We start from the raw sequence: 17004 nt of genomic DNA, 5'->3' as shown, positions 1-17004 counted from the left end.
GCAGCACGTGTTTTGGAGCCCTTTCATGGTCTGTCATTAGATGCCTCCCCTGACTCCACAGCTTCCTCAGTAGAGCCTGCAGTAGGGTTACCTAGGTGGCAGTGCAAGCCGCCAAGCCCCCACTGCTGGCCCCAGGCTTGCACTTCCCAGCTTCCAGGATGAGGCTGAAGGTTCTGCTTTGGTGCCGACAGCACACAGTTGGGAGGGAGGGCTGCTCTCCACTCTAGAGGGTGCCATCCAGAACTGGTGCCTTAGCTGGGCCTTTTGCTGCTATAGTTTGACAGATGATTCCAACTTGGTTTCCATATTAATTTTCCGGGGATACTAAATCAAAGCACCCAAAATATTGCAACTCAGAAGAACAGAAACTGTCTCACAGTTCTGGAAGGAAGAAACCCAAGATCAAAGTGTTGGCAGGATTGGCTCCTGATGAAGCCAGCAAGAGAGACACCTTCCATGGTTCCTGCCCAGCTTCTGCTATTCTATAAGCCTTTCGGTACCCCCTGCTTGTATCCCCATAACTATAATTATTTTACATGCTTTCTGCATTTCTGACTTTGAGTTTAAAAGTCCTACTAGATATTAAATATAATTTAATTAACTATAATAATAAGTATATTAATATTTAATCTCTGTGTTGGTTATTTGGGAACAGGCAGGTGGAGAGAAAAGTCCACTTGCATGCTGAAACCCCATAAATAGAAGGATAAGGGGAGAATAGGTGTCAGAATTTGGGGGAAGCTGAGAAAGGTAAGATACACATGACACAGACCAGAGAAGAAGCAGTAATGCAGAGATCCTGGGCTGAGAATGTAGCTCAGTGATAGACGCACTTTCCCGACATGATCAAGACCCGAGGTGCTGCAAATCCACCACAGGTGCACAGGAACATACACAAAACAGGAATTCCAAATCTCGAATAGCTAAAGCCTGGATCTCTGATTCTGGCCACGCACCACTTGGTGTGTTTTCAGGGTAAAGAATGACATCGAGGGAGAGGACAATCGAGAGAGAGAGAGAGAGAGAGAGAGAGAGAAGAGGAGAGGAGAGGAGAGGAGAGGAGAGGAGAGGAGAGGAGAGGGAGGGAGGGAGAGAGAGAGAGAGAGAGAGAGAGAGAGAGAGAGAGAGAGAGAGAGAACCATGAATGACACCGTTCTCAAAGCTCACTCAGGCTGTGTGATTTCTACATATTTGCAATCTCAACATATGGGAGGCAGAAGCAGGAGGACTTCTCTGCAAGTCTCAGGTCAGCAAGGACATGGAGCTCCTGTCTCAAGAAACAAAAAACCAAAACAAAAAAAAACACCATTGTTCTAGTCTGCTTCCTGTTGCTGTGATAAACACCATGACCAAAAGCATGTTGGGTATTGTGATGAGGTCGCTTGTTGGTTCCTGGCTGCTCAAGTTGACAGCAAAACAAAACAACAATAGAAACCTAACCATCACAATTAACCAATCAAACAAAGCTCCTGTGGGCCAGTAGCCTGAGTTCCCAGCAGCCAGAGTGGAAAGAGAGCACTGAATACATGGGGGAATTCAGCACAAGCCCCAGAAGGAACATGCCTCAGAACACAGCTTAAGTTACTACAGGAAACGGCTACTCTCAGATTCTTCGTCATAAAGCTGATTACAAAGATGGCCTCTAAGGAACTTAGCTGTCCTAATTTAAAGCAGCCCCAGAGAAAACTTCAGGCCTAAGTATTAAGGCATAAATAACAGAAATCCCACACAAACCCAGAGGTGAGCAGAAAAATATTTCTCAACTAATTTTACCAGGTAGATTATGCTATTATGATGAGGCAAAGACTTGAACATAAAAGTTCCAGGAACTTCTTAAAATGGTTTTCAATCAGAAACAATGGAGTCTCTCATGAATGGATAGACTGGTTTTTTTTTATCCATGCAAAGCAACAATACTGAGAAATAAAAGAACCCCCAAAGTGGTAACAATAATGATGTCTGTGTAAGATGCTGAAAGAAGCAGACTTCAAACAGTGCATCCTGTGTAATTCCAGCCTCACGAAACCAAAGGAAACAGCAATGTCCCGTAAATTGTTACTTACTGACCACTGAGTCAGTGACTGTCTGGTTCTGCGAAGTGGGGGCTAGACAGCTGGGGAAGGGACACTGTCATGTCAAAAAATGTTTGCACTGTGACTTTAAAAATGTTGATAGAACTGTATACACTTGTTAAAATCCATTGTACCTCATAGTTAAAATATGTGTGTTTTGTGTAAATCTATTACGATAAAAGATGTGTAGAAGGGATCTAGCACAATAAAATAACGTGTTGTTATAATAGAAACAACTAAAACATATGGACGCATAGAAGTTGGAATTGAGATGGAAAAATATATTCTACCCAATGCCAACAATTGGCTCTAAGTAAAACCCAAATAAGCTAACCAAAATCACCACCACTATCACCCAGCTGGGGTGGCTTTTTTTGGGACATTGGCAATAGTGGGAGAGAGAATCTCATAATTATATGGGCAAATGTGTTCACTATAAAATGCCTTAAGTCTTCAAATATATAAAACTATGAGATTAAAAAAATAAGGTGTTGCTGAAATAAGCCATATTATCCCCATGAGTCAGAGAGACACATCTTTATATAAAAGTGCTTTTGACTAGAAGGTGTGTAACAGTTATCCTAATCATTCCCAGAAGAAATGCAACGTAAGCAGAAACACCATGCTCACGGAAGGGGAAGGTGGAACAGAGAGGACAGGTGCATGCGTGTTTCGTCTGCATGTATGCCTGTGCATCCCCACTGCCTGTGGAGCCAGAAAAGGCTGTGAGCACCACCTGGGTGCTACTGAACCCAGGTCCTCTGCAAGAGCAGTAAGTGTGCTTAACTGCTCAGGAGCCTCTCCAATCCAAAACTATTAAAGGGAAGTATTTAGGCGTTCTAGGAAAGCGGAAGTAGTTAAGATCACTTGGAAGGCATCATCAAGAAGGGGAACTCCGGAGAAAAGTGTGCTACCTAACTCAGTTGAACCTGGCAGAATAGAAATGTTTCCCTTGGTTGTTTGGGTGATAGGAATTCTGTGTGTGATATCTTAAATTCCCTGTGAGCTATGAGATGAGTTCCACTCCAGAGGGTGAGCATGAAGGTAGAGTTAAAGGAGGTTGGAAAAATTCTAAAAGGTGGAACAATCTCTGGTGAGTAACATGGAGGCTGAGTTATTAGTCACGAACGTTACATGAGTATCCACAGTCTTAGGACTCTTTTCCCTCCCTGTCCACACAGTAGCGCTCCCAAGAAACATGAGAGCAACTGGACAGATGCATGCACACATCTGGGAGGCAGAACCGGGCAATGGGGTCGGTTTTGGTGACAAATGCTGCAGTTTAAGCTGGAGAAGGAAAGACGGGAGGGCTGGTCATAGAAAGCAAGTGGTGGATGAGTGGTTCACAGATGGCGACTTGGATCTCTGAGACAGGGGACTGGCAATGAGAAAAGCCAGGAGGCAAAAGCCAGCTGTCTAAGGACATATTGTTAACTGGGTGGGGCCCATCTTTAAACTTCCAGCATCCCAAATACCTGAACAACTGAAGACAAGAAATATTATAGAGCTTCTAGAATAAGTTTCCTCGTATAAGGAAATTGTAATTGCTTATTATAAACAATGCAGCACAAGACTGGGCTATCCAGTGGTAGGTATACAGTCATCTGCTAATTAATGCAGAGTTTGCACCCAAACTTAAAAACCCTGTATTGCTTTTCTAGTTCTGTTTCCTGAGGTGAATAATAAACAACAGAGTGATTATCGTGAGTCAGTGGACCAGTACCTGGTGCTGTGGTCACGTTGGTTCAAATCCCAGAGATAGAAGAAAGCAATCAGATGGCAGCAATGCCCCTCAAAGGCTTCCTTTCTTGCTGTCTTCTCCTACTTGAGGATTCAGGGAAGGCAGAGGATCAGCCCCAACCCCAGACTGCAGTTTTATTCCCAAAGTTGATCTGGTTTACAAACTACGATGTGCAAAGGCACGAGGGAGTTTTCACTGGGGTGGCAAAGATGAATTGGATTTTATTCTAAAGGAACTTTTGAGTCTGATCTGGGGGAACAAAATCTAAGACATGGAAAACCCCTAAAAGTGAAAGTTTAAAACTAAGCTATGAGAAAGATCTAAGAAACAACTAAGGGTGGCTGTCTTAGTCTGGGTGACTATTGCTGCGATGAAGAACCGTCACCAAAGCAACCTGGAAAGGAAAGGGGTTATTTAGCTTACACTTCATCATTACTGTTTATCACTGAAGGAGTCAGGACAGGAACTCAAGCAGGGCAGGATCCTGGAAACAGGAGCCGAGGCCATGTACAGGTGCCACTTATTGGCTTGCTCAGCCTGCTTTCTTACAGAACCCTGGACCACCAGTCCAGGGATGGCCCCTCCTACCATGGGCTGGACTCTCCCCCATCAATCACTAGTTAAGAAAATGCCTTGCACCTGGGCCTTACAGAGTCATTTTTTTTTTCTCAATTGAGGCTCCTTCTTTTCAGATGACTGTAGCTTGTATCAGGTTGACATAAGACTAGCCAACAAGAGGGTTTCTGAAGAAAGCTGCCTTTGAACTGGGTACTGAAGGATCAGGACAACTTCAGGGAAAGGGGGCACAGATGCAGGCTGAGCTGCAGGGATAGTCCGATGGAAGGTAAAGGGGGCAGAGGGAGTTTGGAATTTATGGAGGGGAACGTGTCAGCTGCACAGTTTCTAGTTTGTTCCACCTGTAGAGGCTTATCTGTTGGGGAAGGGCTTACGGATCTCACCTGTCCCTGAGAACTTACCAGATAAAGGCTGATGAGGGAAGACTAGTCAGAAACAAAACTTGAGTTTACCCACGCTCCTGTAAGCAACCCGAATGACTTTCAAGGAAACACACACACACACACTGTGAGGAAGGGGGAATCGAGCTGGAAAGACTAGGTTTTAGGGGAGAGGAGACATACATTATCCATGAAAATGTCATGAGGGAGAAACACTATGAAAATACTGTGTATAAACATTAAAGGATGCTCACTTTTGAATATGGAAACACACACACACAAACCTAGGCTTCATAAAAGGGTCGGAGTACATTCAGTTTTAAGGGTCTTGTGAATATCCGAGTCTGATGGAAAGTCTTCCCCTCACTTCTCAGCCAGCTAATGATTCCTATTCATTTTGAAAATACGAGTGAGAGGTAAGCAGGTAAGTGAGATTTTGGATGCACGTCTAGATTCATTTTCAGATTATTTTGTTATTCTGCGCCTCAGTATAGCCATTTATTTTATTTTTGACAAGGACCGTGTATATACCTCAGGCTGTGCTGTAATGCGCATGTCAGGCTGTCCTCCGAACATCCTCAAGGCTGCCATGACAGGCGCGCGCCAGCTGACTTAAAACTTTCATAGTGATGATGCTCGCCTCACTATGAGAGCCGAGCCGGGGGCCCTGGCCCTACGGGGAACCCCCGTGTGAGCAGCCGCCCGGCAGCAGCGGTAGCGCAGGCCTCACGCTCCTCCCCAGCCCGCCCAGCGGCCAGGCGATAAAACCCTGGTCCAGCCCGTGGCCCGCCGCTCAGCGCACGCGACGCCCGTCTCTAGGCAACGCCAGCGCCTCGGACGTCTGCGCAGGCTCCGCTGCGGCCACGCTTGTTTTCAAACAGCTGTCCAAAAGAGCCAATCAGAGGCGGCTCACGGAGCTCGAGGAAGTGGATTGGTCGGAGGCGTATCCCAACGACCAATCGTCGTGGAGGGGAGCTGGGCGGGACCGGAAGTGAGCACGGGGATGAGGGGCGGTGGCGGCGGCGGGCAGTTTGAATGACGCTGAGGTGGACGGCGAGGAGCGGCGTCGTGTGTGGACGGGCGCTCGGCGGTGAGGAGTCCCGGGCTGACGGAGCCCGGAGCCCCGTTCTGTGAGGGACGCAGGTGAGCAGCGGCCTCTCAACGCGGCCTCCCCGTCCGGCCCCACGCGCGGCCGCCTCACCGGGCCGGAGACCCCCGTCCGCGGCGCGCCTCCCCTCATGGCTTCTAGAAGCTTCCTTGTCGCTCGGCTGAGGGGCACCCCTGGGTGCCGGGCCGGATAACTAGCACGTGAGGTAGAACAGCCGCCATAACCCGGCTGAGCCTCCTCGGGGGCCAGACGCGGGGCCCTCCGCGTCTTCCTCGAGTCGTGCTGACCTCCCCCGCCATCCAGAGAATTATTCCGCTGCTACTCCATAGCTGTAATTCACCGCAGGGTAAATGTCTGCCATGCGGACCCTGGGAGCCTCGGAGTTTCGTCTTACCTCCTCCCCCATTTATTGGTTTTACTACTCTGGCTCCAGTGATATGATTTAGATGTCTCAGACCTGGATTGTCCGCACCTCCTGGCGATTAGGCGATCGCATAGAAAAATGTGTACGTGTGTGACTGCAAACGTGACGTAGCTGTTTGCGAAATTTTGAGTTAGAAAAGCAGTCTGCCGGTTTCTCTTGCTTGTTTCTCGTCTCTGGGCTGTTCTCTTTTGTCTTGTTGGCGTGCACCACTTTTTGTCTGTCTGTCTGTCTGTCCCTCTCTTTTCGAGATGTAGTCCTGGCTTTCCTGAAACTAGCTCTGTAGACCAGGCTGACTGTCTCTGTCTGCCGACTGTTGTGGTTAAATCTTGCGCCTCCACCCCCTGGTAAGGCTGTGGCATCTGACTCTCATGATTTCGGTGACTGGCTGGATTGATGTTTTTGGTGTATTGTACTCTCACTCTTGAATGGACAAGGCATCTCTTAGAGCAGGGTAAATTGTCCATTGTTCGTTGAGTATTCCTTTCAGCAGTTCCTGTGAGATGTTGGTTGTGGTGTTACCCATGTCTTCTGAGATCTGGGACAGAAACCCCCCCCCCCCTTTTTTTTTTCTTTTCTGGGCAGGAAAAACAGTTTTCACGGCTCGATACCCACCCTGTCAGGGTCCTTGCTTCTCTTTATGTTTTGGAAATATTTTTTTTTTCAGAATATTTCCAGTTAGATACTTTTTGAACATGCACGGAAGGGGCTCAGAAGGCAGTAATCTGCGGTTCCTTTTGTATCATAGGCGAACTGACATAATAGTTAACATGTACGAAAAATGTACTAGGAGATGCCCTTTCGATGGTCTAGGATGTTGCCAGCTTTTGCAAATGAGGAAACCAGGACACAAAGAATAACTGAGTGATTGGCTTAAGGTTGCGTGTTATTTAAGTGACAATGGTGCGGCTTAAATGTGCTTTGTGTCATTGTATGTTCCAATGGAGAGTGCCTTTACCGCTTCTGTAGTAACCTGGCATCCACTCTTGGCTGGTACGTGTATTAATTTAACAAATACCAGCTTGGAAAGAGCTGGGCATCTTGTGAGAAACTGACTGGAAACGATGCACTGCACTGTTTAGGGATTTCAGAAAGGCCTGCCTGGGGGTGTAAAGGATGGGTGATGGAAGAACATCTGTGAAATAATGGCGTGCTTTCCTCTCATCTAGGTAGGAGCTATTTCACCTGGAAACATTACAGCACAACATTTGTTTAAATAAAGCACATAGCTATGTAGGAGCTTAAAACTGAAAAAATAACAAATGAAGAGAAACCAAGTAAGTATGCTAGATAATCTCTGAGTTTCCTTAACTGACTTTATTCCTTTCAGTTTACTTATGAATGCTTGAGAAATAAAACAAAATGAGCTGGGCATTGGAAGAATGGAAGGAAGGTCTCCCTACAAGAGCTCTTCAGAAAATTCAAGAGCTTGAAGGACAGCTGGACAAACTGAAGAAAGAAAAACAGCAGAGGCAGTTTCAGCTTGACTCTCTGGAAGCCGCACTGCAGAAGCAGAAGCAGAAGGTATCAATCACTTTCTGAAGCAGTTTGCTGTCTTTGGATTGGTTCACTTTCTTGTAGAAAAGCGATCTTGTTATCTCCAGGTGATAACCATCTTTCCCTCAGAGATTTTAGATTGCCTCTGGTTTCTTCATCTGTGGCTTTATTGCTACCCACCTGCTGATATTTAGGGTTTAATTTCATTTGAACATCTGTTTGGGAAATAGCTTTTTTGCATTGTACAGTAAGGTCAAGTGTCTGAATTTCAGATCTGAGCTATTATGGTATTTTACAGTTCAGATGGAGAGAGCTCTCAGACAGTGAGCTTTTTACTTTGGTGTTTTCAACATCATCCCTTCAGGGAGTTAAATGAAAACATAAGATTTCTTAAAAATGAAAACAAACCTGTTAGCCAACTCTGTGGTAGTACAATTATGGCTTCTAATACAGTTTTGTTCATGGAAGGTTTTATTTTTGTTCTTTTTTTTTTTTGGTTTTTTTTTTTTGTTTTTTCGAGACAGGGTTTCTCTGTGGTTTTGGAGCCTGTCCTGGAACTAGCTATTGTAGACCAGGCTGGTCTCGAACTCACAGATATCTGCCTGCCTCTGCCTCCCAAGTGCTGGGATTAAAGGCGTGCGCCACCATCGCCCGGCTGTTCTTTTCTTAAAATAACTAGATTCCTCAGTGAAACTTGAAAGTGAAGTGTTTAGGACAAGTTATAAGGCTTATTTTAAAATTCTCTTCGTGTGTGTATGTGTTGTGTGCGCCTGATTGTATGTGCACCATGTGTGTAGTGCTTAAGGGCTCAGAAAAGGGCATCAGATCCCATAGAACTGGAGTTCTAGACAATTTTGAGCCATATGATATGGGTGCTAGGAACTGAACCCAGGTCCTTTGCAGAGCAGCAAGTTGCTCATATCCACTGAGCCATCACTCCAGCCCTTTATGTTGAAATTCTTGAAGGGATGTTAAAAGATAATATAGTATGTAACTTTATAGAACTTTTCTATTTATATACTCTATTTTGATTATTTAAATTTCTGTTTTTGTAGCATCATCTCCCCCACCACAGGGTGAGGTTTATTACTACCATGCCTCAGAAAGTTAGTTTTAGAGTCAGACTTACATATAATACTTGCTAAGTGCACAACAAAATTATTTTCTTGTCAACAATCTCTGTTAGGTTGAAGATGGAAAAACAGAGGGTGCAGACCTGAAGAGGGAAAATCAAAGATTGATGGAAATATGTGAAAATCTGGAGAAAACAAGGCAGAAGATTTCTCATGAACTTCAAGTTAAGGAGTCACAAGTGAATTTCCAAGAAGGTCAACTGAGCTCGTGCAAAAAACAAATAGAAAAACTGGAACAGGAACTTAAGCGGTAACTGAGTAATGTTTGTGTGGACTTCAGTGCCAAGTGTCTCAGACCCCCAGCTGAGAGCCCGGCCAAAGGCTGAGGGACTAGGCTCACACAGAGTTGTTAATACTTGTAGGGCTAAGGGTCCCAGTGTACAGAAAGACAAACACTAGAGGGCATCAGTTGCCACCCCTTGCTTTTGCCAAATAGTCAGGGAAACTAAAGCTGCCAGAGACCATCACTTGCCTACCTATAATTTCTGTCTGGATGGAACAAAAGAGCCCCTAAGTAGATGGGTACCATTTCTAGCCATATTCCTTTCTTGCTGGCTATGTTGACTTAGTTTGTACATCTCTTTTAAAAATGTCATATAATATCTGTATATTAAGTCTCTAAATTTTTTATTACATTTATTTGTGTGTTCATGCACATATGTGGAAGTCATTGGACAGCTTTTGGTAGCAGGTCTGGCTTGGTGGCAGATACCTTTACCTGCTGGGCCATCCTGCCCACCCCAGGTCTCTTGTTTTGAAATGATATAATTAATGTCTCTGGTTTCATAATTACAACCTATGTTTTAAGAATATCACTTAACTTGTGCTTCTGAAGTTCTGAGCTCTTTTGTGTCTTTCTTTGATTTAGATGTAACATAAAATTTGCTTGGACTGTATTCCCAGTCCTCTATACTTCTTTGCTGCTATAGTACTTATGATAATTGGACCTCATAATATTTTGATGACAGGGGTACTACATTTTACATCTGGCTTAAAAATTACGTCTCACTAAATGTCTGTTGGATAAAAGGTTTCTTAGAGGCAGTGTTTTGCATGCGCTTTGTTTTCTGGGAATGTATAGCATTTGTGCTTTGTAGCCTTTGCTGTCATCTAGCTTATTGGTCTCGGGTTCTTTTGAACAGGTGTAACTCTGACCGTGAAAGAAGCCACCAAGCCGCACAGTCTTTAGATGTTTCTCTGAATCCATGCAGCACACCACAGAAACTTGCTGCAGTTCCACTCACACCAAGCCAGTCTTATATCGGTAAAGATTTTTATTTGGTTTTAAATTCTTCAAGAGAAATGAATTAGTCCACATTTGAATTCAGCTTTTAATTTGGTATTTCAAAAATATCATCCCCAATTGCACGTTTGTTTACATGTTGAATTATGTTGAGCTGTTAGGAGTAAGCAGTAACCCTTACATTTTACCTTCTGCAGTATGTTTTAAAAGTTTCAGAATATGGGAGACACCTTAATTTTCATGTTTGAGTAATGTGATTAGGATCTTGATATGTTGTTTTAGTCTTCTGTTACATATTAAGGTACTTATTTCAAAACTTAGTGCAATCATTGCTGATGTGTTAATTAATTCATTCATAAAATGATTAGTTGACATAAAAATTTTATTTGATTGTCTGTGTTTAGGTTCCACATACGAAGATCTAAAAGAAAAATATAATAAAGAAGTTGAAGAACGGAAAAGATTAGAGGCAGAGGTTAAAACTTTGCATGCTAAAGTAAGTTCATGTGGTCCCTGCAGAAGAAGATGCATCTATAGAGACCCTTTTCTGTAGCAAAGAAGAGTGATCTTCCTTATCTAGGGCTGGTATATTTCTCTTACATTGAGAAAAACTACAGGGCTCATTGTTGGTGATTATTTTTGCTTGTTTTAAAATAGGGGTAGCAAGATGGCTCAGCAGGAAAAAGCACTTGCTTTGTGAACCTGACTATAGGTTCAATCTTTGGAACCCCATGTGGGAAAGAGAAAACTGACTCCCCAAAGTTATCCTTTGCATACATACACAAATAAATAAAACTAGATAGGAAAAAACTGGACATTGTAGAATATGCTTGTGATCTTAGCACTGAGGAGACTGAGGCAGAAGAATCTTGAGTTCTAAGCCATCCTGACCTACATTAAGACTTTGTCTTGAAACAAAAGATAAAGACACTAGGTGAGGTTAGTTTTATCTACAAATATTAAATGTTCATGGGGCACCAATTCTTTATTAACCCCGAGAATAAGGACTGTATTTGGAGAGAGAAGGACTAGGGAATTATTCTTTTGTCCTGATACTTGCTGGCTTACTCCTCTGATGGAAGGCAGTTACTATAAGAACTGTGAGTTTATTGGTAAAATTCTCACTTCAGAGGAGGATGTTGGCAACACAGTGTCCCGTTTCATTTAGATAGTTGCCAGTAGGTTTTTTTTTTGTTTGTTTTGTGTTTTGAGACAGTCTCCTGTCTTAGACTGGCCTCAAACTTACCATGTTGCTGAGGAGGATTGCCTTGAAGTTCTGAACCACCTTCCTTATTCCCACAGTATTGGGATCACAGGTGTGTGCCACTAAACTTGCTTTATGCTGTGTTGTGGATGGAATCTCAGGCTTCATGTATGCTGGCACAATACCCACTCTGCTGTGTCGTGGATGGAATCTAGGGTTTCATGTATGCTGGCACATAGTCACTCTGCTGCACCCTTAGGTATAAACTCTAGTTTTGAGATGGGTCACTGAGCAGAGAAGTGGATGAAAATGTAGGATTTCAAAACCTGTGCTACTTTAGAGGCCACCTTCAAATCTGATCTGGAAGACTCCTTCACCGTTGCGGTGCATGTTACGTCATTTTCTAAAACAGTAACAACAACAGAAGCTTCCAAAACAGCTTAGTTTGGTATCAGTGGTACATTACTGCCAAGCAGAAATTTGGTGAAATGACACAATTCAAACAGCTTAAGGCAGAATTTATAAGTATGTAACTCAATATTGAGGATCAAAAGGTACCTATTTCTTTACACATCCTTAAACCTTGCTTTGAGGTCACCAGGACTGTTGTACCAAAGGCATTATTTACCAAGATAAATAAAAGTAAGATTCTTCAACTTGTTCTAGAGACATGTGCTTTATCATTTGGTGCTTGTTCTGCTCTATAAGGAATGTGAATCCTATAACCATTGAACGTCTCCAGTGTTCAGAAGAGTGCTTGCTATAGAATTATCACAACATGCAAGTGTTGATTATAAAACATCCACATGATGTTTCTGGACTGCATTACCAGATAATGAAATGTGAGATTTGTGACAGTTCTGTAGGTTGATACTTAGTGTAAAAGTACCTGGGCAAAGGAAATCCCATTTTAGAATTTAAGATGAAGGTGAATAACGGTACATAGTACCAAGATTTAACCCTTATGAATTGAAGGCACCTCAGTTGGTATTTATTGCTTGTTCTTCAGTGATGAGAAGTCTGACTGTTAGGACATTGTACTACTAGGTCTTGAGATTTATGATGCCCTACACCTGGTTAGCATTCAGTATTAGTATGCTGTTCAAGCATCATCGTCATGGAGTTGTGGTTTTGTGTTTTGTCTGAAAAGAAATGGCCCTAAATATTGAGATTTCTAGGTTTGGGGATATAGGTCTACAGTAATGTGATTACAGATCATGCTCAGGGCCCTGGGTTTGATCCCTATCACTGGGGGGTAAAAATGTAAAATAAGAAGAAAATTGGGATTTTAAAGGACTTCTATTTTTACAGAAAGTGAGCCAGCCTGTTCCCCAAGCCACCATGAATCACCGGGACATTGCAAGACATCAGGCTTCCTCATCAGTATTTTCTTGGCAACAGGAAAAGACCCCGAGTCACTTTTCATCTAGTTCTCTGAAGACCCCGCTTAAGAGAGATGCCTCTGCTTCTCACTTCTGGGGGGAAGAAGTGACTCCTGACAGATCAAATCTGCAGATAGAGAAGATAGGAAAAAGAGATTGCAGCAGCAGTGACAATCCCAATACTCAGCTTTTGGAGCAGGTTAAAGCCCAGAATCAAGGTAACCTTCTGACATAAATTTAGTTTAAATGGAGGTTTTCCTAGATCATTTCAGTCTGGGGTGTGCATTGTATATTTTGTTAGACACATTGGTAGTTCACTTTCCAGACTCATGTTGTGAAACTCATGTTGTCATTTCTGTAATGATAAATGACATGACAGTTTTGGAATGAACTTGTATTTATATTGAAAACATGGCACTGTGAGCTGTTAAAGTAGTCTGAGAGGCGTTGACTTATTTTCTCACAAGCAAAGTGAGTAGGTTGGTTACAAGTTTGCACTCTTCATGCTGCTCACCTGGCTCTGTTGAAACACTTAGAATGGGCCTGTGGTCTGAGCAGCCTTGGCCAGAGGTGTGGCATGCCAGGCTGTCCGTATGGGAGCAAGCCTGTAACCTTGGCTGATTTACCATGCTGCAGCTGACAGCCAATCATATCAGGTGGTGTTTTGGAATCTACTCTTTGGACTATGATGATTTCCAGGGCTGTGATGTATTGAGAGTCATCATCAGTGTTTGCTGGTGAGAGCTGTCACGCTGCCAATGCCATTGGAGCCAGGACTATGTGTGCAGGGAAAGGGAGGAATATGGTTGTTAATTTGGCAGTATAAGAGGTTAGAAACTGTCTTGATCTTCAGTGGAGGCAAAGCTCCCAGGTACTGTAGGAAGGTGAGCACCTCTCTGCCTAGCACAAGTTTGCATTGACATGGGCATAAAGCAAATAATAATGTCTAGTGTTTACAGTCAAGTGATTACACAGGGCATTGCTTTTGGTAAGCACTACACCTCCATAAGGTGCTGCTTGCTCTGTTCCTCCGTGAAGACACAAGAAGATGTATTTCTCTGCTTTCAATAGGGTAGTTAAATATACATGTCAATGGAATGCCGACTGTTGAAGTTAAATCCAATTAAAGTAGTTTCTACATTAAATCTAATTTAATGTACATAAGAGTTATCTCACCAAAGATTTAAGAGTAGGTAAAATAAATAAGTTGTGAACATTTTGTGAGTATATGTATGTCTTTGTGTATCTAAATTGGAATGTTCTTTTCTTTTGTGCTTTTAGACCTAAAAAGCAAGATGAATGAGTTGGAACTACGTCTGCAAGGACAAGAAAAGGAAATGAAAGGCCAAGCAAATAAATTTCAAGAGTTACAACTACAGCTCGAGAAAACCAAAGTGGAATTAATTGAAAAAGAGAAACTTTTGAACAAAACCGGGGATGAACTAGTGAGAACCACAGCACAGTATGACCGGGCAGCAACTAAGGTACTTGACTTTCCATGAATGATTGAGAAATTGTCATCTTTTATACCTAAATTTATAAAGTAACTGTTTGTAAAGGTCTTTGAAAGCGCATGCTGCACGCTGGCTGATGTAGGCGAGCTAGTAGGCTGTCTGTGGTTGGGTAGATAACGGGACCTGTCTTGTTAGTGTCTTTCCAGCTGAGTGACACTGAGCAAGTCACAGTGACCAATGATGCACTCAAATGGAATCGGAGGAATACTGAAGCTGTAGGATAGTTTCTGGACACAGGATGGGATTTCCATGATCTGCTCTGGGACTCAGTAGATGCATGCTAACAAAGACTTTTCTTAAGGCTTCGAGTGAGGTCATTATTTGAAGATCTGTTACTTTAGCTCAAACCAACCTCTGGTCTGTTTTTTTCTCTTATTTATTAACACTAATAACACTTAAGTTATTTATTGAGTGCTGCTGTATGTTCAGCATTATTCTAGTCTTGGGATGTGTAGAGCAGTAAAAATTACTGCCCTGTAGAGGCAGAGTATAACAGCAATGAAATAAATTTAGAGATGAGTAGTATAATAATATTTAAAAAAATAATAAACACACTGCTATGTAGTAACATGGAGAAATGAATTACCTTTCAAAACCAACCATGATGGATTTGGTGCTTTCTGGGCCCAATCTCTCTGAGCCTAGTGTTCGGCTTATATTGTCATTCTATTTGAAATACCCACTTCCCTGCGATTCATGTGTTTTCTTGCCATCTACTCTCTTCTGGCATCGTCCTCAGGGTTCTTTTAGTGTCATCATTCATTTTCTTGGCTATGGCTCTTTCATTTGAATATTAAGAGCTACTGAGAAGCCTGAAAAACCATGTCTGAGGTATCCCTGTGGATTTCTTTTTCCTTGCTAAAGGAAAAAGTAACATTTCTGAGTTTATAGGTGAAAATTACTTCTGTAGACCTGGGTCTCTTTGCTTTCCCTGGGCAGGTTCCTTTTTCTTCCCTAATTAAAATTTTGTTTTAAGATAATTGAAGGTTCATATTTAAGTTATATGAGGTAGTAACTTACTAATGTGGCAGATTATACTGATTGGTTTTCAGATATTTGAATGAACCTTATATTTTAGGAAAAGTCCCACATGATTATGACATGTAACTTTACATAGATGTGAATTTATGGACTCTTAAACTCTTTTATTTTGCTTCTGCCTTCCCACTCATAAGTTTATTTCAAACTAATGTTCAGAAGCAGTATTGTTGCTGTGAGGTAAGAACATGTCTACTCTTTTTTCTTTTTATTTGAAGTATTATTACTGATAGCAATACTTTTGTTTTATGATATTTGCCTCGTTTTTGGTGCTACCTGTCATATTTGGTGAAGTCTCTAATCAGATTATTAGTTGTTTTGACTTGGAGAGTGCTGAGATTCTGACTCTGGCTTTCATCTTATTACTATTCCTCCAGGTCCTTAATATTCAGTTTTATTTCAGTGCCTTTTGGATTCCCTTTTCTCCCCAAGTCAGTTTCAGATCTACCCAACTGAAAGTTCAGTTCAACTTTTTTTGTGCCTAATATGACTTTATTAAAGTTGTACTGACACCACATTATGTTGTGTGTCATTAGAATTGCTTATTAAATAAAGCAGAGCTAATATACTCTTGTGCTCTCAAGTGATTGAATGTTGTTTGGGTCTTTTTCCAACTAGTTACAAACTATAGTTGAAGGCTGGAAAGAGTTTAAGGCTGACAGCTGCTAACTTGGAACCTAGCACTCATACTTTACAATTGAAAAAGGAAGTTGAAAAGAGTGCTCAGGATCATAAACTACATAGTTGCAGGAACTTGAGCTCTGTGTATGTTGGAGCAGTGGTTTTCAACTGGAAGATTACAACCTGTAGCCTGAAATTTCTGTCCTTCCTGGTCCTGCAGCCATTTAGTCCCAAAGAAACATACAGAGGCTTATATTAATTATAAACAGTTTGGCCTATTAGCTCAGGCTTACTATTAACCAGCTCTTACAACTTAAATTAACCCATAATTCTTAACTATGCTTAGCTACGTGGCTTGGTACCTTAGCTCAGTGCTACATTTTCATCCTGCTTCCTCTGTGTCTGGGTGGCCACTACAGACTGAGCCTTTCCTCTTCCTAGAATTCTCCTAGTCTGGTTGCCCTGCCTTTACTTCCTGCCTGGCTACTGGACAGTCAACATTTTATTAAACCAATACAAGTGACAGATCTTTACAGGGTACAAGAGCATTATCCCACAAAGACGACACCAGGGTGATGAATGAGCCTTTCACAGGAGTCACATATCAGGTATCCTGTATATCAGATATTTACAATTCATAACAGTAGCAAAATTACAGTTATGAAGTAGTAACAAAATAATTTTATGGTTGGGGTTCATCACAACATGAAGAACTGGATTAAAGGGTCACAGTATTAGGAAGGTCGAGAACCACTGTGTTAGAGTATTATAGAGCATACATGACATCTAGTGGGCATTTACTTAACACATGGATTGTGCATCACTGGTACCACAGTAGGATTCAAAATAAGTTTGAATGAAGCACAAATGCCTTCAAGGGTCTGTTTTAATGTCCCCATCTAAAATAAAAGGATTGTGGTCCCTTAGGAATACGCTGCACTGTGAAGGAGTCCCAGTAGAGGGTGCCAAGAGTTTGTTTACATTGGTGCTTGGTTTTCTTTTTTTTTTTTTCCTGTTTGATATTGTCACCCATCAAATAGTGGTCTTAGTTGTTTTTCTACAGCTTAGAACAGT

General features: G+C 42.3%; 1 protein-coding gene across 2 annotated transcripts in view; it reads left to right on the top strand.

The window, feature by feature from the left end:
- The first annotated feature begins 5766 nt into the window (after positions 1 to 5766).
- The window catches only part of Cenpf (centromere protein F), a 44379-nt gene continuing 33141 nt past the window's right edge, over positions 5767 to 17004 (top strand). For both annotated transcript variants that reach the window (XM_075989445.1, XM_075989446.1), the window contains exons 1-7: positions 5767 to 5912; positions 7629 to 7822; positions 8982 to 9178; positions 10071 to 10192; positions 10576 to 10667; positions 12687 to 12975; positions 14039 to 14241. In XM_075989445.1, coding sequence (XP_075845560.1) covers positions 7661 to 7822; positions 8982 to 9178; positions 10071 to 10192; positions 10576 to 10667; positions 12687 to 12975; positions 14039 to 14241 — 1065 coding nt within the window. In that variant the 5' untranslated portion in view covers positions 5767 to 5912; positions 7629 to 7660. The remainder of the gene's footprint in view (positions 5913 to 7628; positions 7823 to 8981; positions 9179 to 10070; positions 10193 to 10575; positions 10668 to 12686; positions 12976 to 14038; positions 14242 to 17004) is intronic.

Source organism: Microtus pennsylvanicus, chromosome 10, assembly GCF_037038515.1.
Source record: "Microtus pennsylvanicus isolate mMicPen1 chromosome 10, mMicPen1.hap1, whole genome shotgun sequence".
Lineage (NCBI taxonomy): Eukaryota > Metazoa > Chordata > Mammalia > Rodentia > Cricetidae > Microtus > Microtus pennsylvanicus.
This window is presented reverse-complemented; position numbering and strand designations above follow the sequence as displayed.